General features: G+C 34.0%; 5 protein-coding genes across 16 annotated transcripts; 2 read left to right on the forward strand and 3 right to left on the reverse strand.

Annotated features, from left to right (window-relative positions):
* Positions 1–5,214: 5,214 nt before the first annotated feature.
* On the reverse strand, positions 5,215–5,797 carry LOC146911105 (calvin cycle protein CP12-2, chloroplastic-like). The gene has a single exon (XM_085730795.1). It carries the CDS (start codon positions 5,677–5,679, stop codon positions 5,296–5,298), a length of 384 nt encoding a protein of 127 aa, XP_085586921.1. The 5' UTR covers positions 5,680–5,797; the 3' UTR covers positions 5,215–5,295.
* A 1,045-nt stretch (positions 5,798–6,842) lies between these two features.
* On the forward strand, positions 6,843–13,201 carry LOC146911106 (Prolyl oligopeptidase family protein). 12 transcript variants are annotated; one of them, XM_085730796.1, is made up of 12 exons: positions 6,843–7,178; positions 7,845–8,832; positions 9,475–9,603; positions 9,922–10,221; positions 10,307–10,765; positions 10,904–10,969; positions 11,219–11,279; positions 11,372–11,521; positions 11,696–11,833; positions 11,972–12,291; positions 12,411–12,493; positions 12,611–13,201. In XM_085730796.1, the coding sequence occupies exons 1-11, from the start codon at positions 6,899–6,901 to the stop codon at positions 12,463–12,465; spliced, it is 2,946 nt and encodes a 981-aa protein (XP_085586922.1). In that variant the 5' UTR covers positions 6,843–6,898; the 3' UTR covers positions 12,466–12,493; positions 12,611–13,201. The 12 variants fall into 12 exon arrangements, with proteins under 12 accessions (XP_085586922.1, XP_085586924.1, XP_085586925.1 ...); XM_085730798.1 differs by having other exon boundaries at positions 12,615–13,201; XM_085730799.1 differs by having other exon boundaries at positions 7,854–8,832.
* An 885-nt stretch (positions 13,202–14,086) lies between these two features.
* Positions 14,087–14,480, reverse strand: LOC146911107 (cytochrome c oxidase subunit 5C-like). Its single transcript, XM_085730811.1, has one exon. The coding sequence runs from the start codon at positions 14,449–14,451 to the stop codon at positions 14,257–14,259; it is 195 nt and encodes a 64-aa protein (XP_085586937.1). The 5' UTR covers positions 14,452–14,480; the 3' UTR covers positions 14,087–14,256.
* Positions 14,481–15,463: 983 nt separating this feature from the next.
* LOC146911108 (uncharacterized) lies at positions 15,464–16,460 on the reverse strand. The gene has a single exon (XM_085730810.1). The coding sequence runs from the start codon at positions 16,403–16,405 to the stop codon at positions 15,590–15,592; it is 816 nt and encodes a 271-aa protein (XP_085586936.1). The 5' UTR covers positions 16,406–16,460; the 3' UTR covers positions 15,464–15,589.
* Positions 16,461–18,077: 1,617 nt separating this feature from the next.
* On the forward strand, positions 18,078–23,761 carry TBL6 (TRICHOME BIREFRINGENCE-LIKE 6). Its single transcript, XM_085730813.1, has 5 exons — positions 18,078–20,119; positions 20,761–20,953; positions 21,049–21,239; positions 22,903–23,061; positions 23,366–23,761. Exons 1-5 carry the CDS (start codon positions 19,533–19,535, stop codon positions 23,661–23,663), a joined length of 1,428 nt encoding a protein of 475 aa, XP_085586939.1. The 5' UTR covers positions 18,078–19,532; the 3' UTR covers positions 23,664–23,761.
* The last annotated feature ends 29 nt before the right edge of the window (positions 23,762–23,790 follow it).

A 23,790-nucleotide genomic window follows, 5' to 3' on the forward strand; every position in this document is an offset into this window, starting at 1 on the left:
TTTTCTAACTAATGGAAATCTAGCGTAATAACGTGAAAATGTAAAGCGAGATAAAAGCGATAAATAAAGTGATAGTGTCGGTGCAAGTGTCGGTGTGTGCAATTACTAAGCTATTACATACCATCCTAGGGGCATTCTAAAGCAAGAAATAAAAAGCTCAAAAAAAGAAAATTACATCAATGCCTAAAATACACACTAAGATATTGAAAAATAAGTAAATTGCAAGAATGATAAAGATGCATAAGATTATACTAAAATAAAGCAATCATAATGAGATGATAAGAAACTTAAAGCATTGCATGGATTATCAAAAGAAAGCATGATGTCGAAATATTAAGGAAATGCATGAATTAGAAATTGAAATATTAAAGCAAGATTAACAAAAGATATTGTGGATTTAAAACATTTAAAATGCATGAAATAAAGCCTTTTAAAACATTAAAGCAAAATAAAAGTGATGGAGATTAAGGTATTTAAAATTCTTGGAGCAAAGTCACAAAATAGGTTTAAAATGCATGATTTGAACACACCCAAAATGCATGATGTAAATTCTTTCAAAAGCCTTCATGAATTAAAAAAAAAAAAAATGAGAATATGCATGAGATAAGAATTTAGTTATTTGAATGAATTGGATAAAAATGCATGATATGAAAAATGATTCTTGAGTTAAAATGCAAGAAAATATAATTGAAGTGTATGAAAGAAATGCATGATAAACGACGCATGATATAAAAGCGTTTTGAATTAAAATGCATGAAATGATTTTTGTTTAGAAACCTATGCATACGATCAGAATCGAGTTAATCATCAAACCATAGAACAATGCATGATAAAAGTAAAATTTGAGCTAAGATGCATGAGGCCCTAAAAACAAACTACATTAATACACGACATGAAAAAAAAGGTTTGTCCTAAAATGCATGTGATTAAATTAATAAGTAAACTATATGATTGAGCAAAGATGATATGAAAAGTTAATTCAAACAGAATGCACGAGAGTAATTAAAATTAACATGTACGAAGGAAAATTTTCAAAGAAATAGAGAGGTGCAGTGAGCAGTAACGGGGGTGAGCAAGCAACACAGAACCACACACTGGGCTTAGGGCAAAAAACAGTTGGGCTTGCAGCTGGGTGCAAGAGTTGGAGCGGGTCAGTTCAGTGGGTATGGGTCAATCGAACCGGTTTTGGCATAGTATAAAAGCTCCACTGGTTTTTTTTTATATCATTTTCTTCAAACATTTTACTCTAACAAGACATCAAACTACCTTCTCTCTAAAACCAGGTTGAACGGAGAAGAAGAGTGACGGTGGTCGGAGTTGCTCCGACACGGTGGTCGGCCGGAGAGCCGCCGCGTCGGAGCCTTTTTTTTCAAAATTTTTACATGACTACGACCGCCTTCCCTTTCTCTTCTCGAATCCATACTTAGTTTTCAAAGAAAAACAACAACACATCCTAGATCTAGCATTATAGTTTCGAAAATTGTTGAAGGCAAAGAGGAACAACAAGCAATAATAATCACGCAGCGGGGAAGGAGAAGAGATCGAAGTACCTATAGCTCAGATCGGAGAAAACTTTGCTGCTTGCTATGCTTCAATTGCAAGCGATTCTGCTACTGCTGCGATTCTACCTCTCTTCTTCTTTTTCACTGAGCTCCGATTTGAAACTGTTTGATCTTCGTACAGTTTAGCTCCGGCCGATTCGACTCTGTTTCCGTTCCTTTACTTCAATCTGCTACTGTTTAGGCCTTAGCTTGCGGTTCAACTTTGCTTGCTTCTGGTACCGGATGAACGAAACGAAAGTTTTTGTATGATTGAGTTTGAATGTTACTAATGTTGTTCTAATCCTCGGCCGTTGGTAATGATGGAAGGATGATGATATGCGGCTGTGCTAGTTCATTTGTGTTGAGATTTGTGGCTGAGAACGAAAGAAAAAAAAAAAACTATGCTGGAAAGTGTGTGTTGAGTTTCATGAATGATATTGGTGATTCTTCTTTTTGATTTTTTTCTGTTTTGATTTTGTGAGATACAAATTCATGAGAAATTGGTGTTGGTTTGTAGGAGGCAGCCGCAGCTTTTTCTCTTCAAAATGTGTGTAATGAATTCAGTGCCAGCCCCCCCAATGATTGAATCTGACAGTGTTATTTATAGTGGACCAATTAGGGTTGAAATGAAAATTTGCTGGACCAAAGTGCCCCTGACTTGGGCAGCAAGAACCTTGAGGACCAAATGACTAAAAAACCAATTAACTAAAAAGGAGAATTAAAATAAATGAATTAAACACTAAAGCTAAATAATAAAATAAATAATAAACTAAATGAAAAAATAACAACTACATAAGATAAAAATTACGAACTTAAATTGCGATTAAAAAAGTAACTGCTTAAAATGTGACTAGAAAAGTTCTAACTGACTAAACAAATTACAAAAAAAAAGATAAAATATTTAATTGCTTGAATAAAAAATGTTTTAACCAACTAGAATACGAATAAAAATGTTTGACTACTTAAAATAAGACTAAAAATATTTTAACGAGCTAAAATACGAATAGAAATATTCAGCTGACTAGAAATACGAATAAAAACAAATTGATTGATTTAAAAAGCGAAAAAAAAAAAAAACTTTAACTGGTCAAAATTTGGGGTATGACAAGTGCTATTTCTCCCATGAGCGACTTCCACATATTTGAGACAATATTTTTTTTTAACATAATTGTAGAGATCAAAAGCAAATAAATAATACTCCCTCCGTTTTTAAATATAACCAAAAGTCACTTTTTAGGTTCATTCATTTAATGATGTATGTGGTCCATATTATGAACCACATACATCATTAAATGAATGAACCTAAAAAGTGACTTTTGCTTATATTTAAAAACGGAGGGAGTATATTACAAGACCAAATTCATAAACTGCCCAAAAAACTTAATTTTAAGGAGAATGCTAATGAGTGTTTTGAGATATTGGTTAAAGTTCAAATAAGTAAGTTTCCAAGAGAAAATTTCTATTAATGAAATCTTTAATCATTGCTCTCAGGGCATTGGTTAATAAGACCCAAATTTCAACACTAGTATCACATAATAGGCCTTTGGTCTACCGTCTTTCTTGTTTATTCTTCCTATCAATTTAAAAGTGTTCTCTTAAAGTTGTTTTATTTATCTTAGTTGTCAATAGTATACTACTCACAAAAGTAGAGTACTCTAATTACTCATAATATTTGCCTACAAAAGTACTAGTGAGATTTGAGTTTTATGCACAACCAGTTGAGATAATGGTTTCGAGAATTACATGTTCATATTTGCAAGAGGAAGACAAAACAATGCAACAAATGCAAGAGGAAGACAAACAATGCAACAAAGATTGTAATTGAGTTTCTAATTCGGGACTCGTGAGATTGTAGCTGAGGATTTTCATTTGGGACGTTAATTTTCATCCAATTGCTAAGCGGTGCGTTGATATCCTTTCTTTGGTGTTATTTTGACGAGGGTTTGTACCTCTTGCTTCAACCTAGAAGTGGACTAAGGAGGTGCAACAAATATGATCAGGTGGACACTTTGTCCATTGATCAATGACATGTAATAATTTTAGGAGTGAGATGATAACTCCTTATATGCTATACTGTGAGGTAGTAATAAGATGTGTGTGGGACAAAGAAGAAGGTGACAATCGATAGACAAGTCTAGGAATATGGAAAGACGGCACTGATGAAAGTTAGGGTTTCTAAGTGTTTGAGAGAGATGATTTCTTATGAGAGGGACCGTGTGAAAGTGGACTTTGGTTTTACCATCAGCTATACAAGACATAAATTTTACTCCCTCCGGTCCTATTTATAAGAGGAAGTTAGGTCAACAAAAGTTAATGTATTCGGACTGAATTTTTAACTAGATACATCAACTTTTGTTGACCCAAGTTTCTCTTATAAATAGGAACGGAGAGAGTACAATTTAATTAAAAAAACTAATTGCATAGTGCTCAACGTATTTTACATATAGGTTTAGTTTGTCCGGTTCATTGGTTCATCTAATCAACTTATAGCCGTAGACATTTCCATGACACTAGATTTTCTTTCTACCTAAAACCTACATGAGTTGTGATGAAGCCTCATACGCGGTTAATGATTTTGATTTTGTTAAGCTTATAGTTATTCTAGCGACAATTTTGTTTCAACATATACTATTTTTTTATTGAAATTTATACGAGTCTTGTTCATTTTATGCGAGACATACATAATTTAGTGGAGTTAATTTGAAATTCAACATGTTAGATGAATCGACTAACACACATTTGAAAGTGATTTGTTGGGGTATGAATTTGAGTAAGAAGTTTTTATAATGAAGATGTGGGTGTTGAACAATTTATAAGTGAAGTGATTTGTATATCAAATGGAGGTAGAAGACTAAAATTTTGGTGTTTTACAAGAGAAACTTGGAGAAAGCCTACAAGGATGAAAGAGCTTGCCGAAGCATCAGCATCAGAATGAAGTTCAGGATAAGGCTGGAAGCTTGGTCTTCGTGATATTTTCAACCAACACAATCAAGTATTAATGGCGGTTCCCTTTGTAAGATAATTTATGATTCCATTCCGGTAACTCGTTAATACTAAGACCAGAAATGCTAAAGTTCGCCACATTAATGAAAATAAACATTGAGAAATTATACGTGAGAAGTTAGAGCACTCGAATACTCAATGTCTTGTGTAATTGCTCTTAACTTGATACAAAATCTCTATGGTATTTTAGGTTTTTTTTAATGACTTTACATGATAAACAAATTAAGCATAAGTTACCTAACTATGTAGTAGATCTTCATTCTGATACTGATAATCTCCTTTAATTTGATCTGACAACATCATGTCATATACCAAAGTTCATAAAAGAAAAAGAGTTGATTAAATCAAAACTTATCTTAGAATTTTGGTGGAGATTTCAGACCATATTTTCATCAACTTAGACTCTTAACACACGCCTCTCATGCATATATAGAACTTGACGACTAAAACGTGATACGAGGGACTTAACAGGTGGGTGGCCTAACACATCTTCGATAGTCTTTGATATCATCTTAACTAGAATTTAGATTGGACTCTCATATAATTCCTCCGGTCCAATGTATTGGAGAAATATATGCATACAAAGACAGACAGTTTAATTTCACTTCAATTCATAAGATGCTGTATATGTATGATGCTAAGATAAACATGCATATAAAAATACACACAATTAAAGTGCAGCACTACTAATCAATGCTCATAAATAATCATCATATAAAGCAACAGTTTCAGTTTTACATCTCCTCATAAATCAGTTATCATAAGTTTTGCACTCATCAGTCTCAGGGTTATCCTTACAGTAATCCTCCAATGGATCAGAATCCTTCTTCCTATCCCTTGCATGACTCGCCGCAGCACTGAGTTCCTCCACTTCATCCCATGCCGCTACGCATTCTCCACTAACCGGGTCATCAGCACATGTCTCTTGCGCACTCTTAATGCTTTCTTCTACCTTCTTTGATATCTGTTCTGGTGCAGCACGAACTGGTCGAACCACCATCATTCGACCTGATCCGGCTACACCCCACCGTGTCTGCAGTGGTGTTGTTGGTGAGATCTTGATGGTTTGTGGAAATCCTGATGAGTTGAAGAGAAGCTTGGGGTTTGAAAGGCTGAGACCACCTATTGTTGCCATTTTTTTTTCTTCTTCTTCTTCTTCTTCTTCTTATGTTATGTTGATGCTTTGCTTTGCTTTGCTCTTGATTTATGATGATATCTATCGAGATAAGGATCAGAGATAACGTAAAGAGATTTTTCTACTATATATACTGAACTTGCTGCGGATTTATGTACACATATTTCTTATCGGGTGGCAACCAATTATGATCTTCCACGTGTGTTCCAACTAGATATTTTTTTGTAAGAAACGAAATTATTTGTTTCAAGATAAAGAGTGTTGAAAAGAAATTATATATGTTTCAAGTTAGATGGAAGTTAAACACATCTAACTTGCACGTAAGGGAGATGAGAAATGATATTTGTAAAAAAAAAAAAAAAAGGAAGACTTAGAAAAGTACATATAAATTATTAAGAATGATCTAAAGATCAGTAAATTTGATAAAAATATGATGCATAATATAAAATTATGGCAACGTTTGATGCTTGTTTGATATAACCGCCAGTTTGTTGAAATTATAGCGAGTCACCTTAATTTCCTCAAACAAATATTGTCTTGTTATGAAACAAACACTTAATTAAAGAGGATTAGCTGCGACAATTTTAACGGTGATTAATTATCCATAAAGTCATAAATACTTCGCACTTACATAATTAACAAAAAAAAAAAAGTAAATAAAGTAACTAAAAGCAATCGTTAATGTTTTTTTAAATAATTTACAAAAATATTGTTAAAAAAAATAATTTACAAAAATAATCGTTTTTATCCTTTTTTTGGGGTATTATGTTTTTTTTTATGACCAGTGTTTGAACCTCGGACCTTGCATAATTATGCATTGTTCATACCAACTGAGCAAAGTTCACAGACACTTCTTGGGGTATTATGTGATTGATTAGGAGACAATGTTGGTTTGTATATTTTTTTTTATGCTTTTAACTATTTAAAATAAGACAAAAACATATATTTAATTTTTTAAATGTTCTCTATCATTTTGAATGACGAGGTATTGTCTCTCACGTATGAGAAGATTTATTCATCTTCTCTATCAATGTAGTTTAGTTGATAAAGACAATAAACATTAAAAAGAAGGTATTGACGTTGGAAAGTTGAATTCTTAATTTATTTATCTTTGAAAATAAAAAAGTAGATTAAAAAGAAAAACTAGCACTTAGCACAGTGGCATAGGTAGAGAAAATATCAAACAGAATAGAATAGAATAGAATAATTTTATCAATCAATGATGCGGATACACAAACTATACCATCGGCATCGCTCCACTCTCCTCTCTTTTTCTTCACCATCATCGTTCCCTTCCAACCCTTCTCTTCTTCCTCTCGCTCCTCCGCGTTTCCTCACTCTCCGTCGCAGAACCGCTGCCAACTTCGCCTCCATGTCCACCTCCCGCTTTCGCCATTTAGCACCTCTCACTGCTGTCTCCACTGAAGACGGCGCCGGTGGAGCCGTCAACGGCTCCGTTTCTTCCTCCGCCACCGCCGATACTTTCTACGATTACGAAGGTTAGTTCAGTATGAGTTTCTTTACCGCTAGTTAACTGTTTATTGCAAAATTAATGTGTTGATTCTATTTTCTTTGTATAGTATTTTCCATTTCGCGGTTGATTTCTGCTCTAGTTCACTCTATCATCTTTCATCGCGATTAAAAATAATATTCTTACTTTGTTAATCATTATCCATGTAACTAAAAAGTCAACAAATAGTAGTACACTGTTAAGTTTATTGATGATCGATGAACTTATTTTGAAATAGTAAAAAGAAATCATTTACTGCTGATGTAGTATTTGATTAATTGGATGATTTTTCACCTTTGTTTTTACTTACAGTGTAGAGTTTTGCATTAGCAACGTTTAAATTTTAAGTTCCTGAAAAGTCTGTACTCGAAGGTAAGAGTTTATGAAAATAAGCTGAACAGGTCATGGACATGTCATAGCTTATTTTCATAAGCTCTATCAAACAGTTGACAAGTGCTTATGCTAATAAATAAGCTCAAATAAGCTTATCCAAACTGGCCCTTAGTCTTTATGTGCTCAAGGCAAGCCTTGCAGTTTTTAGATTTAGTATTTTTGAGCTTCTGGTTGAAATAGAACTAAACTAACAGCTACTTTAATGTTTGGATTATATTACTATTTCTAATTGCTGATGCTTGTTTTAATCGATTGATGTTAGATGATTCAGCTTTAGGAGTAGGGTATCGTGTTCCTCCACCTGTGATCAGGGACATCGTTGATGCTCCGCCAGTTCCTGCATTGTCATTTTCACCATTTAGAGACAAAATTATTTTTCTCAAGCGAAGAGCTTTACCTCCACTGACTGAATTAGCAAGGCCGGAGGAAAAGTTGGCTGGTTTACGTATTGATGGATACTGCAATTCAAGGAGTCGCATGTCATTCTACACCGGTTTAGGGATCCATGAAATTCTTCCTGATGGTACACTAGGACCTGAGGTTGAGATACACGGTTACCCTGAAGGTGCGAAGATAAATTTTGTTACTTGGTCTCTTGATGCTCGACATTTATCCTTCAGCATTCGTGTGAATGAGGAGGACAATAATACTAGTAAACTCAGAGTATGGGTTGCAGATGTGGAAACAGGGAAAGCTAGACCTTTGTTTCAGTCGCCTGATGTATATTTGAATGCAGTTTTTGAAAACTATGTTTGGGTAGATAACTCTACATTGTTAGTTTGCACCATTCCATCAACTCGTGGAGCTCCACCAAAGAAACCTTTGGTTCCTGGTGGGCCAAAAATTCAATCTAATGAGCAGAAAAACATTATTCAAGTAAGAACATTCCAGGATTTGCTGAAGGATGAATACGATGAAGATTTGTTTGACTACTATGCGACCTCTCAGCTTGTTTTAGCATCTTTAGATGGTACTACAAAGGATTTTGGACCTCCAGCTGTTTATACCTCTCTGGACCCTTCTCCAGATGAGAAGTACATTATGATTGATTCAATGCATAGGCCATACTCTTTTATTGTACCTTGTGGAAGATTTCCAAAGAAGGTAGAGTTATGGAGTGCCGATGGAAAATTTGTCAGGGAGATTTGTGACTTGCCCCTTGCCGAAGACATTCCAATTACATCCAATAGTGTGCGGAAAGGGATGCGTTCTATTAATTGGAGAGCTGATAAGCCATCAACGCTTTACTGGTATAGATCCAAGTTTTTAATTTATATTTCTTCTTGGGCATGTACTTTGGCAATATTACATATTACTATAATTTAAGTAAACTTTATAAAGCATGCATTTTTTGTCTTTTCTTTTCTGTTTTTAATTAAATTTAGACTGTTTCAGATCTGCAGTTGAAATTGTTTTAATCATTTTTTCTCAAACGTTTTTAAGTGTTTGAAAACTTTAACTTCCCAAGAGTGTTTTAATAATGAAGTTCACTGGCATGTAATTAATACTAATCATGCAGTTTTTATGAGCAATCATTCGGGTACACAGGTAAGCTTGCATGTTAGCATGTATCCATACGCAAGATTTGGGGGCTGTTTTCATGGAATATTATGGTTAGGCATAGTGAAATTTGCAAGCCAATGTGGATCACTTACCATTCTTTTCTTCGATTGGCTTCTCATTTTCTTCCCTCTTTTATGGTCAGTTTTTGGTTTTTTCATCATATGCACTTCTCACTGTTATATTGTTTTTCACAATCAAACTTAACATTTACTTTATTTTATGTAAGATATGTTTGTCCTTGCATTTTTATATTTTTTTGTAGTTTCATTTGTTATGTGTTTATTTGTTTTATGTCTTTCTTTTAAAATTGCTTCATTTGAGGTCTCTAGGGTAGAAACTCAAGACGGAGGTGATGCAAAAGTGGAAGTTTCTCCTCGTGATATAATCTACTCACAACCTGCTGAAGCACTAGAAGGTGAACAGCCGGTGATATTACACAAGCTTGATCTTCGCTATGGGTATGGATACAAATTCTCGGATCCTTTTCTAAAACAGCTTATTCTTTTTTAGTATTTAAGTGTGCTGCTCAAAGCCGAGGTTTGCAGTTGACATTGTAACGTCAATACCAAGTCTTGACCATTTTCAAATATTCTATGCTAGTGCTGTGCTTGCTTTTCATATCCATTTACATGCTTGATCATCATGACCAACAATTGGTTTGCATGCTCATAGTCTGATATTTATGTTCATCATATGCCATGAGCATCTATATAGCTCCTGTTAGGATAGGGCCTGAGCAGGTTCATGGTTGATGCTCTTGTTTTCTGTATCTACAGAGGAATTTCTTGGTGTGATGATTCACTGGCTTTTGTATACGAATCTTGGTATAAAACAAGGCGAATAAGAACATGGGTAGTCTCTCCTGGATCTGAAGATGTGACTCCACGCATCCTATTCGATCGATCTTCAGAAGATGTATACTCTGATCCTGGCTCTCCCATGCTACGGAGAACTCAAGCTGGGACATATATTATTGCAAAGATAAAGAAAGGGGGCGATGAAGGAAGATATATTATACTGAATGGAAGTGGTGCAACACCAGAAGGGAACGTTCCATTCCTTGATCTGTTTGACATGTAAGTGTCTTAAATCACTTTTTTTCGGTGTATACCCTCGCAGATTTTCATTTATACTCTGGTGGTTTGGACCAAAATGTTGCAGAAATACAGGTAGTAAGGAACGAATCTGGGAGAGTGATAAGGAAAAGTACTTTGAGTCTGTTGTTGCTCTAATGTCGGATCAAGAAGAAGGAGATTTACAGTTAGATAGGCTGAAAATACTGACTTCAAAAGAGTCAAAAACTGAAAACACCCAATATAATTTTATTAGTTGGCCAGATAAAAAAATAATTCAGGTTACAAATTTCCCTCATCCATACCCTCAGCTTGCATCTTTGCAGAAAGAGATGATCAGGTATCAAAGAAAAGACGGGGTTCAACTCACTGCTACATTATACTTGCCACCTGGTTACAATCCATCAACAGACGGTCCTTTGCCATGTTTGGTTTGGTCTTACCCTGGAGAATTTAAGAGCAAAGATGCTGCTAGCCAAGTTCGAGGCTCTCCAAATGAATTTGCAGGGATTGGTTCCACGTCAGCCCTTCTTTGGCTGGCTAAAAGGTGTGAATATCTTTGACAATTATCTGCGCTGTTTGGCTCTAGATAATTAGGCATTATTTTACTTAGTTCCTCTGTTCCGGTTCAGTATATTTTGTATTAAATTAGCTGGACTGTACTTGATGACTTTAAGTAGTGCAGGTTTGCAATCCTATCTGGCCCAACCATTCCTATTATCGGCGAGGGTGAAGTAGAGGCTAATGATAGGTAAACTGATAGCAGTACTGTTATAGCTCTGCAATCTTTGATGTATACTACTAAATAATTGTTCTTAATCACCGAGAGAAATCTCCTTATCTTCAGTCCCATTTCTCTTCAAAATTGAGTTTCAAATATTTGGTCTCTTCACTTTTGTGAGGCTTAGGTTTCTTCTTCGGCGTATTCAAGTTTTATTTAAGTAATCATACTCCATAATTAATAATCAGCTATTATCTGATTAAATATCTACAAAACCAGCTATGTAGAGCAATTAGTTGCAAGTGCAGAGGCTGCCGTGGAAGAAGTTATCCGGCGTGGGGTAAGCTTTTATTTTTACTTGTGTAATAGATAAAGCTATCAATCAGATAGAAATATAGTTTGAATCGAACATTTTTTGGCTGTCCCATCTAGGTAGCTCATCCAAAGAAAATAGCTGTTGGTGGACATTCCTATGGTGCATTCATGACTGCCAACCTTCTGGCACATGCCCCTCATCTTTTTTGTTGTGGAATTGCTCGTTCTGGTGCTTACAACAGAACCCTTACTCCTTTCGGTTTTCAGGTACTACCTATGATAGTTCAATTTCTATTATTCCAATGGCTTCCATAAATTTTCTTGTGCTTCACAGTTCCTTTTAATCTCCTTTCACACCTTATTTTTGGATTGACTGGCATACCTTATAAATGTCTTTTAGAAATGAAGATCTTACATCTCATGCACCATTTTCTTCTGTAGAATGAAGACAGAACTCTTTGGGAGGCCACTGATACTTATGTAGAGATGAGTCCTTTTATGTCGGCTAATAAAATTAAGAAGCCTATCTTGCTTATCCATGGGGAAGAGGATAATAATCCAGGAACATTAACCATGCAGGTAAGAGAGGAATTTCCACGTCTACTGTTCTTGTAAATTGTCATTAATTGACTATTGCAGTATTTGAAAGGGATAATCCCCTTGGAGTCTTACTTTAGCCAATTGCTTGCTGCTTCTATTCTTTGTGCTGCTTTGCAGTCAGACAGGTTTTTCAATGCTCTGAAGGGTCATGGTGCTCTAAGTCGGCTGGTGATTCTGCCTTATGAAAGCCATGGCTATTCTGCCAGGGAAAGCATCATGCATGTCCTTTGGGAAACAGGTAGATGGCTGCATAAATACTGTGTGTCAAATACTTCCGATGCAGGTGAAGATCATGATACTGGCACAGTCAAAGAAAATATTAGCAAAGGAATTGCAGATGCTGAAAGCAAAGTGGTTGCAGCCAGTGGAAGTGGCAGCAAAGAAGCGTGTGATCTCGAGCATGAAGAATCTCATTCTCTGCCAAGGTCATCATTGTGGTAACCTCTTCAGCCTTTAAATTTGAAGTCCAAATAAAACACTTTCCACCTAAAACTAGTTCTTGATAATGATGTACTTGCCATTTGCCAACCCTAAATCCGTCCCTGGATAATAACAGGCTTGGACATAATCTTGCTGCCTTGTGGTTTGTGAAGAGTAGTACTTGGACATAATAAAAGAGTAGTACTTTTTTATTTAAATGTAAATTTGACGTTTCAAAGTGAGCTCTTTCAATAATAGTTAAACACTTGAACTATTCTTACTGCTTATTCCCTCCTCCGCCTACATTAATTTTTATCTTGGAACTTTTTTCTGTAGAAAGTTTCTCTGATCTTTTACTGGGAAGCATTTGAATTGAAGCATCCAGTTGATACACGGGGGGAGACAGATTATCAGGATGCCCTCCACTGAGAGAATGGAACACATACATTATAGTAATAGGATATTAAACGGATTCCTTCAATAGCAATAATTGCATTGCTCGTGCAGTGGCAGGTTGCAAAATCATACCTTCATGGATTTATCAGGATGTTTATTGTTTATCATCTGTCGCCTATGTTTTCAGAAGGATCTTAGCTGCTTAGCCGAATAATGGACGAAGTGTAATTTAAAGATATACTTGAGTAATAACCAAACTATATGCACCACTATGCAGTTTAGGGTCTTTGGGCTTCCTGACATCTTGTCTTCCCAATTATTCAATCGTGATTCATTCTTGCACCTGCTATTGTATTTCAACAACAGCTAAAGGATGTTGGTTTCAGTGATGTATAACCAAGCTCTGTATTATTTTGTAATTTGGGTTCATGATTCAAATAAAGGTCAGAGTATTATTGATTTGAGTTTATTTTGTAAATGAATAGTTGGTTTCAACCTTAAATTTTAAAATTAATTAGTAATGTTGAATAAGATTGATTTTGTATTGTAGCTACATGTTTTAACCAGCAATTCCGTTTTCTCCACACCTAGCTACATGTTTTTTAATCAGCAATTCCTTATTCTCCACACTTAAGGTGTGTTTAGGCTATTTGAAAATTATAAATGCAAGAAATGAGTCGGGACATATTCAAAATTTTGCAATTTCTATAAAATATGCTGCAAGCTCCACACTTAAGGTGTGTTTAGGCTATTTGAAAATTATAAATGCAAGAAATGAGTCGGGACATATTCAAAATTTTGCAATTTCTATAAAATATGCTGCAAGATTTCAATAGAGGCATGCTCCCGTCCTTTGTATAAAAAAAATCGTGCAATCTAAGAGTTAAATGTGACTGTAGATTACTAGGCCTTTGACTACTGCAATCTTGAGTATATCATTATTATATGTCACAATGCTCCACCGAGGATGGCAAAAATTTCATTTTAACGTAGCTTAGTTCAACTTATTTTGAAGATCAGGAGTATTGCTTGGTATTAGCATGATTCGTCACATACCATTTGAAAGAAAATTACAAACTACTAAATTTTGAATTGCTGAAATTCGCTGAAATACTGTCCCTTTCAGACAATTTCACATCCCCTGATCTACTAGACGGTGCTCTCAGCTACATTATCTTTTCCCCAATACTGAACTTTGTATTTGTTCAGTTTGGCAGAAAAACCTGGCTTAAATGTTCTTCAAATCCTAATGAAACACTTTGTTTAGTAGGCAAAACAAGTTATAATCAACACCTGGCTTAAATGTTCTTTGAATCCTAATGAAACACTTTGTTTAGTAGGCAAAACAAGTTATAATCAACAGAGTTAAACATGCATGATTGTGCAGCAAGAACATAGCTCCAGTAGGAAAAGCAATAAAAGAAAGCTTTATGATATTTCCATAAGCCAACAAAAAATAGTCCACAGCTCGGTGCAAGAAACTTATTCCTTGGAACCAGACTCATCTTCATTTTATGAAACAATTGAATATTGAAGGGGATAAAAGTTCAAACAATTATTGAGTTTCGGCACAAACATGACCTATTTTACTCTTCCTCCGCAATTACGCTAATCTCACCCTTTTCCAGCAAATCATAAAAGGTCCTGGTTTTTCTTTGCTCATTCCAGTGATGCATCTTCCAAACACTGCCAGCAGCTAATCCGAGTACTATGCCAATACATATTTCCTTCACGACGCTTGGCCCTTTTAAAGTAGCATGAGCAATCCGAGGACCAGCCATTTGGTTCTTTGCCTTCAAGCTTGTTAATTCTGCAGGTTACAAAAATATTGCAAATATAAAACCAGGAAGCAGTTTAAACTTCAAAATGCAGACCAATCCTAACAAACAATCTGATTCTAGGGAATGCAAGGGGAGTAAATAGACGAAAAGCGCAACAAAATAATAACATACAAGCTTTTTTAGGCGGTTTTTCAACCATCGTCACTCACCAATCAATTACGATGTGAGTTAGAATGGGAGTGCTACAATTTCTATTACTCATAAAAAAGGAGGTGCCAAATAAAGTATATTTTTCTGTAAATTGCAAAATTACGCAGGAGTCGACATGACATACATTTTTGACAAAGATTTCTTACAAATGCAACTTTAAAAAAGGGGAAACAAGACCCATTTTTTTTCCATGACCTGTGTGTTACCGTGTTTGATTCATTTGCATAGGATGAAAGGAACCCTATAATTTAAATCTAGCTTCCAATTAATCATTATTAATTTTACAAAAAGTTGCTGTAAATAAAATGAATACAATCCCCAACGGTGGGTGAGGCAATTAGTCCCTATAAAGAATTTGATAAAAAAAAAAATGTAAATATACAAGAATTGAAGACGAAACATTATTGAGAAATCAGAGGACTCACCAGAAGCTGAAGGTTGGGGATCTCTTCGTCACGAAATTCGTCGATGGTGTTTGGGAAGGTAGAATTAGAATGTGTAGTTTTGGACGTATTTACTTGAATTCCGCTCTTCTCCCAACAAAAATCACTCGTTCCCAACTGAAATACCAATAATGCCCTTTCGTGAGTTAACTCGCGCACCTTTGACCGATGGTCTAAACACATAGAACACATTTTTTTTTAGACGGTGGTCAGTAATTCAAACTTGATTTTACACAGTGCTTTAACATTACTTCCAGCACCCTTGTCTTTGACACACTTCAGTTTCCTGCATCTATTACTCCTCCTAACATTTGTGTGCTTAGGCTTAGGACATATACTTTGATTCCACCTATCAACTTAAGACATACACTTTGATTCCACATATAGGTAAGTCATTTGATGATGATTGAGAGATGGAATGAGAAGACATTGTTGAAGGAATTGGTTTTTTAGTTTTTTTTTTTTTGATGTTAAAGATAAATTCATTAATAAAAGTCTGACAATAAATCAAAAGCCAAGACTGCAGAAATACAAGGCGGAGTTTCTTCGATCCATATGCAATCTAAATTCTTAAGAGCAAGTTTAGCTAAATAATGAGCAGCTTGGTTGGCTTCACGCCTAACATGCAAAAAATTTAAACAACGAAAACTACCCTTCAAACTAATACAATCTTGAATAATAGAGCCAGCATAGTTAGGAGATTGTTGGTGAGCGTTCAACGCGAAAACCACATTAGAAGCATCTGATTCTGCTATAAGATTCAGAAAAGACATGTCTTTCGCAAACTCCAAACCTTTCCGCATAGCTAAAGCTTCTGCAACCTCTGAATCTGGTAATGAAAAGATTTGCCAAGAACTAGCACCAACGACAACACCTTCACTGTCTCTCACAACAACCCCAATACCCCACTTATCACCTTCTATCGAACCTGCTGCATCAACATTCAGCTTATAGAAACCACTAAAAGGAGGTGTCCAATGAACATCAGATATTGGCAAAATGGGACCTCCACTTAGTGTCTCCATCAACACCGTACTTGACCTCTTAAAATTCACAATAGATCTTTGTGCCTTTTGAACGGTGGTAGCCACATCAACATCAATCTCCTCAAAACATTTCTTATTTCTAGCACACCATATCTCATAACACAAGGCCAAAACATGGACTATAATATCCTCGTCGGCATCAATAATATTTTCCTCCAACCACTTATGAAAAGGTACGTACCTGGAATCATGTGAATTAAATACCACACCTAAAGAGGAAGCAAACCATATATGCTTTGACCAATGACACTCCATAAAGAGGTGTGAAATTGTTTCATTATGTTGCCCACAAAGAACACACAATGGATCGCTGCTTATTCCTTTTTTAAAAAGTTCATTTTTTACTGGTAGTTTTTCATGTAGAATCCTCCAAGAAAGGTGGATGTGTCTTAGTAGTAGAATTGGTTTTTTAGTTTTAGGTCGCATAGAGGAAAGAAAAAATAGATGAAGAAGAAGAGGAAAGAAGAGTGAGAGAGAGAGGAGGAAGAAGAAGAAAACATTGCTTTTTTAATTCAAAAATTGATTATTACATTTTTTAATTTAGTCCCTATGTAAAAATGCGTTTTTGGTTTTTGTCCCTCGACTAACCCCAGTCATCAACCAAAGCCACATCACCAACTGCTTCGTAAACCTCCATTAGCCAGCACAACGTTTTTGTAACAGAATGGGACAGCTGGGACGAATGTGAAAATGTTATGTAATTACAAGGGTTGTCTCGCAAGAAAAAAAAAATACAGGGACTAAAACCAAAAATGCGCGATCTTGTAGGAACCTTTTTCTTATCTAAGCCTTTTTGTTTTTTACTTTTATTTTCGTACATATATATATATATATATATATAATTTTTTTATATATATTATTTTTTGAGGGTATTATTTATATATACTTAATTATTTTGTAATTTGTCTAAAAAATAGTTGTTCAAATAATATAATCTTTTACTACTCATGAATCCAATACCAATTAAGTTGGTAGAGACATCCAACAATAATTCATCTTACTGTTTAAATTCATTTTAAAACAATATTCTTTAGAATAACCATCAAATACTTGATTTTTTTGGTACAATCAAATACTCATTCCGTCATCAAATATAAATAAAAATTGGTCAACAAAAGTTAATGTATTTGGTTCAAAATTTGTACCAAATATATCAATTTATATTTTGACTTATTTTTGCTTACATTTTGAGATTGATGAAGTACTTCATTTTTATAATTTTCAATATAAAACTAGTTGCGCGAACAGTTGCATATATATCTTTTTTCAATTTTTTTTTTATTACAAGAGCAAAATTATTGGAGGGAGACTTAAAAAGAAAATGAAGTCCACTATACTTCTAATATTTTAAGACTCGTACAACTCAAGAAGGTATAGTATTATCAGGTCATTTTAGTTGGTTAGTCAAACCTCATTCATTTCACATGCATATTAATTAAATGTCTAGATAAACTATTAGATAAACTAACTTCAACAAATTAGATAAAGAGTAATGATATTTTGACATCCATTTGATGACAACTTTGTTGACAACCTTGTTTTTCTCACTTCTTATTGGTCAAAAACAATGGAGAGAGAAAAAGGAAGAGAGAGGATAACAATATCATGTGAGTATGAGAGAGAAAGTTGTTCAAAAGTTGTTAAAAAGTGGTTGTCAAAATATCATTTCTCTTAGATAAACTATCCCTAAAAAACGGCTATACGAATAGCTCACAACGTAATTAGTAAAAATCTTCCATTTATTATTGTAGCTGACGTAAAACTCCATTCAGTTGTGGTATACAGCAAATAAAAAATAAATCCAGATATAGTCCCTCAGGAAACCTTGACGACCTTACTTACAAGGTAAGCAAAGAACAGATTAGTTGTACATTATGATTAAATATATTAATTTTTTGACAGGATAGTTTTTACATATTTAATTTGAGGGAATCTTAAAAGTTAAAAGAACTTGAAAAATTAATAATTATTTAACGGACACGACTGGATATGAAATTTCTAACTGCATGGCCAAATTAAGAACAATTGGATGAGGCACAGCTGCATGATTGATTGGTATCCTCTCACTATCCATCCGTAAGGAGGTGGTTTATCGTTTTCACGTTATTCTCATCTCAAAGTAATTAAAAAAAAAATGATGGGGTTTGGATTATAGTACTAGCTATGCCTATTATTTCTTTCAAAAAAAAAAAAAAAAAGCTATGCCTATTATTATCTTTAATTTTTTCTCTTTATTATATAAAAAAGGATATAAAGAAAACTTTAAAAACTAAACTACATTGCATCGAGTCAAGATAAAATGAAGTTGTTATCATACGTGTATTTTTATTAGAGTTTTTATATTATGTGCAAATTTGCACATATTAAGAAGTTTAACATAGTAACTTTACATTGAAATTTGTAATTTTTGTATTAAATATAACATTTTAATAGATAATGTGCTTTTTCTATAACTTTTTATTATAGTACTAACTAGGCCAATTATTATTATTTTTAAAAAAACTTTTTCTAATATAAAAAAAGATATAAAGTAATTACGACTAATGATACATATAGTTGATACTATTTAGTGGAATAAAGATAGTTTGTTGTTGTGAATGAAGAGATTTTTGATCCATAAATAATAACTACAAATTATAAAGTAATTACCGTTAATGATTTACACTTTTTTGATTACTATTATAAGCAAGATCCGGGGTTCAAACTCCGGACACCACAAAAAAAAATTACTAGTTTTGTAATAAATACATAATATAAATGCACATATTTATAGAATATGTGACATTAATTAAATATTTATACACCAAACTATAGTAATGAACATTGTTATTTATTTTAAAAAATGGAGAAAATCTCTACTTTAATACTATCTACAAAAACAATTTGTTAAAATGTCTTAAGTATACTTGTTAATAATTCAAAAATAAAAACAATTGATAATTTTATGTAGAAAAAATTACTTTTTGATAATTCAATACGTTAAATACACAAATCACAAACAAAATTTCCATTTTAAATTTTTTATCAAATACCTTAAGAATACTTGTTAGCATTTGTGTCAAATTTAGAAATTTTTTATACGTCAAAACCTAGACAATGATTAAAAAGAAGATATAAAGAAATTTTGGTCACATAACCAGCTCACCGCTATGAACTCACGTGTGCACCAGCAAATATGTGAAAATTTTAAAAGCTTCTATATTAAGTTCTTTCAAAACAGGAAACTATATATTATTGTAATCAATTAATTAATTAATTATTCCTCTGCAACTTCCTTATTCTTCCATTATCAAATCGTGCATGAACCATAATGCTACAAAAAAACTCTTAACTGCTACCATTGACTTGTTTGTAGCAAACTAACTTTCATTTTTCATCATCAATGGAGAGACAAAGAAGTTTCTCTTTCAAACCCACTAGACTTTTACTCTTCACATTCACACTCTTTTCTTCCATCTTCTTCCTTTCATCTTTCACTATCTGGCTCACCAAATCAACCACTACACCTTCACCAAACACTGTCTCTGTAAATCTTCAACCTTTAACTGTTCATTCATTGACCACCCAAAACTTCACTCTACAAAAAATTCCATCTTTAATAGATAACCGTCTTTCTAGAAGCCAAAAGAATGTCTCAGGATCCAAATCTGAAGCTATAGAAAACAACCATGTTGGTGCTACTTCAACTGTTAATTTTACTTCAATGCATGGTAATAGAACAAAGGTTGAAGTGAGTGCTTTAGTGAGTAATAAGAGTAAAGTTTTGATTTTTAAGAAGGTTGAGGTGAAGAAGATAGTAAAAGAGTGTGATTTAACAAAAGGGTATTGGGTTTTTGATGAAAGTTATCCTATCTATGCTAGAGATTCTTGTCCTTTTATAGATGAAGGTTTTGATTGTGAGGGGAATGGAAGATTGGATAGAAACTTTACTAAGTGGAGATGGCAACCCAAAGATTGTGACCTTCCAAGGTAGTCTCTCTCAAATTCAATATTTTTTTTTTTGGAATACTACTTTTATTTATAGTTTGTCATCTTGCAATTGTAGTTATGCTTAGGCCTTGTTTGGATTAACAACTTATTTGCAATTTAGCATGATAAGCGCAAATAAAGTCAAATTGTTTTTGTATAAGTTATAAGCTGTTTTCATAAGCTATTTTGGAGAGCTTATGAAAATAATTTGAAAACAACTTAATTGACATGTTTTAAGTTGTTTTCGTAAGGTCTCCCAAACAATCTCACAAAACTTATGTCAGTAGATAAGCTCAAATAAGTCAATCCAAATAAGGATGTATTTCGTTGGTCAATTTGGTCCATGAAATTATTGACAAAAGACATACAATTATTTTGGTGAACAGTTATTTTGATTCTTGAACATATAAAAATTGCAAAAACATACATGTATTGTGTTAGTCAATTTGGTCTATAAAATTATTGACAAGACATACTTAGGGATGTTTTTGTAATTTTGATACATCGAAGAAGAACTATAGTGACGGTAACTCACACATTTAGAGATCAAAATCATTGTTTACTCTTAGGAGTTGCAAAAGTGAAGTTAGGAACAACTGCAAAGTTAATTTTATTCTTTGGATATTATTTTTCTGTCATAGGTTCAATGCAACAAAAATGTTGGAGTTTATAAGAGGAAAAAGGCTAGTTTTTGTGGGTGATTCCATTAATAGGAACCAATGGGAATCAATGTTGTGCATGTTATTGAGTGCTGTTAAAGATCCAAAGAGAGTGTATGAGGCACGTGGAAGGAAAATTACCAAAGAGAGAGGGAACTATAGTTTCAGGTTTCTGGTAATTATTCAGAACTTTACTTGGTTTGTGTAATGTATAATTGTATATGACTGGTCCCAAAATATTTGATATTTGTTCTTTCTGCAACTTTGTAGGACTATCAATGTACAGTTGAATACTATGTGAGTCATTTCTTAGTTCATGAAAGCAAAGCAAGAGTAGGGCAGAAACGAAGACCAACTTTGCGAATTGATGCGATTGATCATGGTTCGTCAAGATGGAGAGGAGCTGATATTTTGGTTTTCAACACAGCACATTGGTGGTCACATCACAAAACCAAAGCTGGGTTAGCACTTCTCTCTATCTTTTCGAAATTGTAGTCCGTGAACTTTTTGTCGATTTGTGCATCCTTAAATGCTCTAGTATTTTAAACTTTCATAATTTTTTCAGTAAGTGTAGAGTTAAGTTCAAGAAAGGCTTAATTAAACCGAATTTGATTTCTTATAGATGAAATAAAATGTGTTGAACTTTATTTTAAGAGGACCTCAAGTCTTAGGCGCCGTTTCCGGTAGGAGACTTGAATAGGTCTCCTACCGTAGGAGACATTACAAAAGACTGTTTTTTTTTTTTTAATAACAAAAATAACATGTGTTTCCATTAGATTGATGAAGAACACCGATCTTACTATAATCCCTCCACGCTAGAATTTTTTTCACACTTTCTTCAACCTCTCAACCAAAACAACCCAGGAAAGAAAAAACAAACACTTTCTTCCTCTTTCACCTCCGTCACTTTCTTCCACCTAGATCCCTCACCAGTCATCTCCGTCCCTCTTCAAAGATAACAAAAAGTAATAAATTGAGGATAATCAAACAAAACAACTTTGGTCTTGCACGTTGTACATTTCCACTTGTGCAAACATGATGATTCTTCTCAGTCAGAGAGTGAAGACTTGGTTTTGAAGCAGTACAAGAGCTTTTTCTTCCTAGAACTTGTGTTGTCAATGGTAAGAACAATTTTACCAGATTCACTAATTTTAAAACTGTTGCAAAGGAGAGGGTGAAAAGAAAAATTTGCAGAGAGTATTTTACAGATCAATTGAGGATTTAAATAGCTAATTGATGGTATTGATTGGTTGAATTTCTGGTCTAAATATTACATTTGAAAGGCTGTTGTTGTTGGTGGGCGAGTAAGACATTGAAGAGAGAAGAATGATGGAAATCTAGTGTAGGGAGAGTATAATAATACTATGCTCTTTAAAAAATTTCAAATGCATCCAATGGTTAATATCAATTTTACATAAAAAAAAAAAAAAAAAACATCAAGTCTCCTACGGTAGGAGACCTATAGAGGTTGCCTACCGTAGCCTTTGCCCAAGTCTTAACCTCAAACGTAGTCCAGAAGTTGCTTTATGGTAGCAAATGTTTCAAATTAGACCCTAAAGTTGAATACTTAAAATGAAACGGGTCCTTGAAAAACTACTTATGAATGTAAAATTACTTCTCATATCTGTTAGTTAAAAATCAAATAGCTACCTATAGAATAACATGTGTCTAAATTGACCGCAACTTACAATTTCAAGTACATTTTTGTCAATTTATCAAATTTAGGGACTAACCTAACAACACCTTACAATATCAAGGACTAGAATGAAGTTTTAATCTAATAGAGGGCCTTAAGTATCTTGCAGAAAAAGAAAGGTATTATTCTATATATTGGGGTTGGGGTCATCATAAGCAAGAAAGTTTTCATCAAAAAAAAAAAAAAAAAACCCAGAGAAAGTTGGCATGTGCTGCACATGTTAATTTTGAAAAATGAGCTGGCATAGTCTAAGTACCAAGCTTTTGTTTAACATTTATAATCTTTGTTTCTTTTAGTACTCTTCTCAACTAGCATGTGGTTGACCACTGGATTTAGCGCAAGTGGTTGCTGTGTAGTGTGTGTAAGTGTCCCACAGGATACGAAGTTTGATTCCTACTAAAAAAAACTAACATGTGATCGTATAACAGGATTTATTACTATCAAGAAGGAACTCTAGTTCATCCCCGGCTAAATGTTTCTACAGCTTTTTCGAAAGCTATGATGACTTGGGCTTCATGGGTGGACAAACACATAAATTCTAAGAAAACCCAAGTTTTCTTTCGAAGTTCAGCACCATCTCATTTCAGGTTTGTTTCTGATATCCACTATCCAATAGTTTTAGGCTCCAAAATCCAACGGTTTTGTTATTGGAATAACAAAAATTAGACAACTTTTTTGACAACAATCCAAGTGGTCAAAGCATTTCAAATAAATGGTTAATGAATTTTGACACCTGATATATCCATTAACCATCTACTGAACGGAATTAATCACTCACTTAAACCACGTTAACCACTTGGATTGTCGTGAAAAAAGTTGTCTATATTTGGCAGTACAAAATCATTTCTAAAAATCCAAAATAGTTAGCGACTCTGATACATTCTGCAACAGGGGAGGTAATTGGAATTCAGGAGGACATTGTACAGAGGCCACTCATCCTCTTAATGAAACCTTAAATACCATTTATCCTGAGAAGAATATAATCATAGAAGAGACAGTAAAGCAGATGAAAACTCCCGTGACATGGTTGAATATAACTAGTTTGTCAGAATTTAGGATAGATGGCCACCCATCCATTTATGGGAGAAAAACACAATCCTCAAGAATTCAAGATTGTAGTCATTGGTGTCTTCCAGGGGTTCCAGATGTATGGAATGAGTTGTTATTTTTTCACTTACAAAATAGATGAGGGTGAACTTTTCAAATAGCACCCTATTCATTTTTTCTGTAACTGTGTATAGCTTTTGAAATTTTCCACTAGTTCATGAAAATGAATGATTTTATGCACTTTTTTTTTTAGCATAATGCAATTGCAG

Source organism: Medicago sativa, chromosome 7 (assembly GCF_051527215.1).
Source record: "Medicago sativa cultivar Bolivia chromosome 7, Bolivia_mono, whole genome shotgun sequence".
Classification (NCBI taxonomy): Eukaryota; Viridiplantae; Streptophyta; class Magnoliopsida; order Fabales; family Fabaceae; genus Medicago; species Medicago sativa.

Excerpts from the sequence above, each read along its gene's own strand:
- TBL6 (XM_085730813.1), top strand. The coding sequence starts at position 19,533 with ATGGAGAGACAAAGAAGTTTCTCTTTCAAACCCACTAGACTTTTACTC. Across the intron at positions 20,120-20,760 it reads AAAGATTGTGACCTTCCAAG|GTTCAATGCAACAAAAATGT; the intron begins GTAGTCTCTCTC and ends TTTCTGTCATAG. Across the intron at positions 20,954-21,048 it reads ACTATAGTTTCAGGTTTCTG|GACTATCAATGTACAGTTGA; the intron begins GTAATTATTCAG and ends GCAACTTTGTAG.
- LOC146911107 (XM_085730811.1), bottom strand. The coding sequence starts at position 14,451 with ATGGCTGGTCCTCGGATTGCTCATGCTACTTTAAAAGGGCCAAGCGTC.
- LOC146911105 (XM_085730795.1), bottom strand. The coding sequence starts at position 5,679 with ATGGCAACAATAGGTGGTCTCAGCCTTTCAAACCCCAAGCTTCTCTTC.
- LOC146911108 (XM_085730810.1), bottom strand. The coding sequence starts at position 16,405 with ATGGAGTGTCATTGGTCAAAGCATATATGGTTTGCTTCCTCTTTAGGT.
- LOC146911106 (XM_085730796.1), top strand. The coding sequence starts at position 6,899 with ATGATGCGGATACACAAACTATACCATCGGCATCGCTCCACTCTCCTC. Across the intron at positions 9,604-9,921 it reads AAGCTTGATCTTCGCTATGG|AGGAATTTCTTGGTGTGATG; the intron begins GTATGGATACAA and ends CTGTATCTACAG. Across the intron at positions 10,970-11,218 it reads GAAGTAGAGGCTAATGATAG|CTATGTAGAGCAATTAGTTG; the intron begins GTAAACTGATAG and ends CTACAAAACCAG.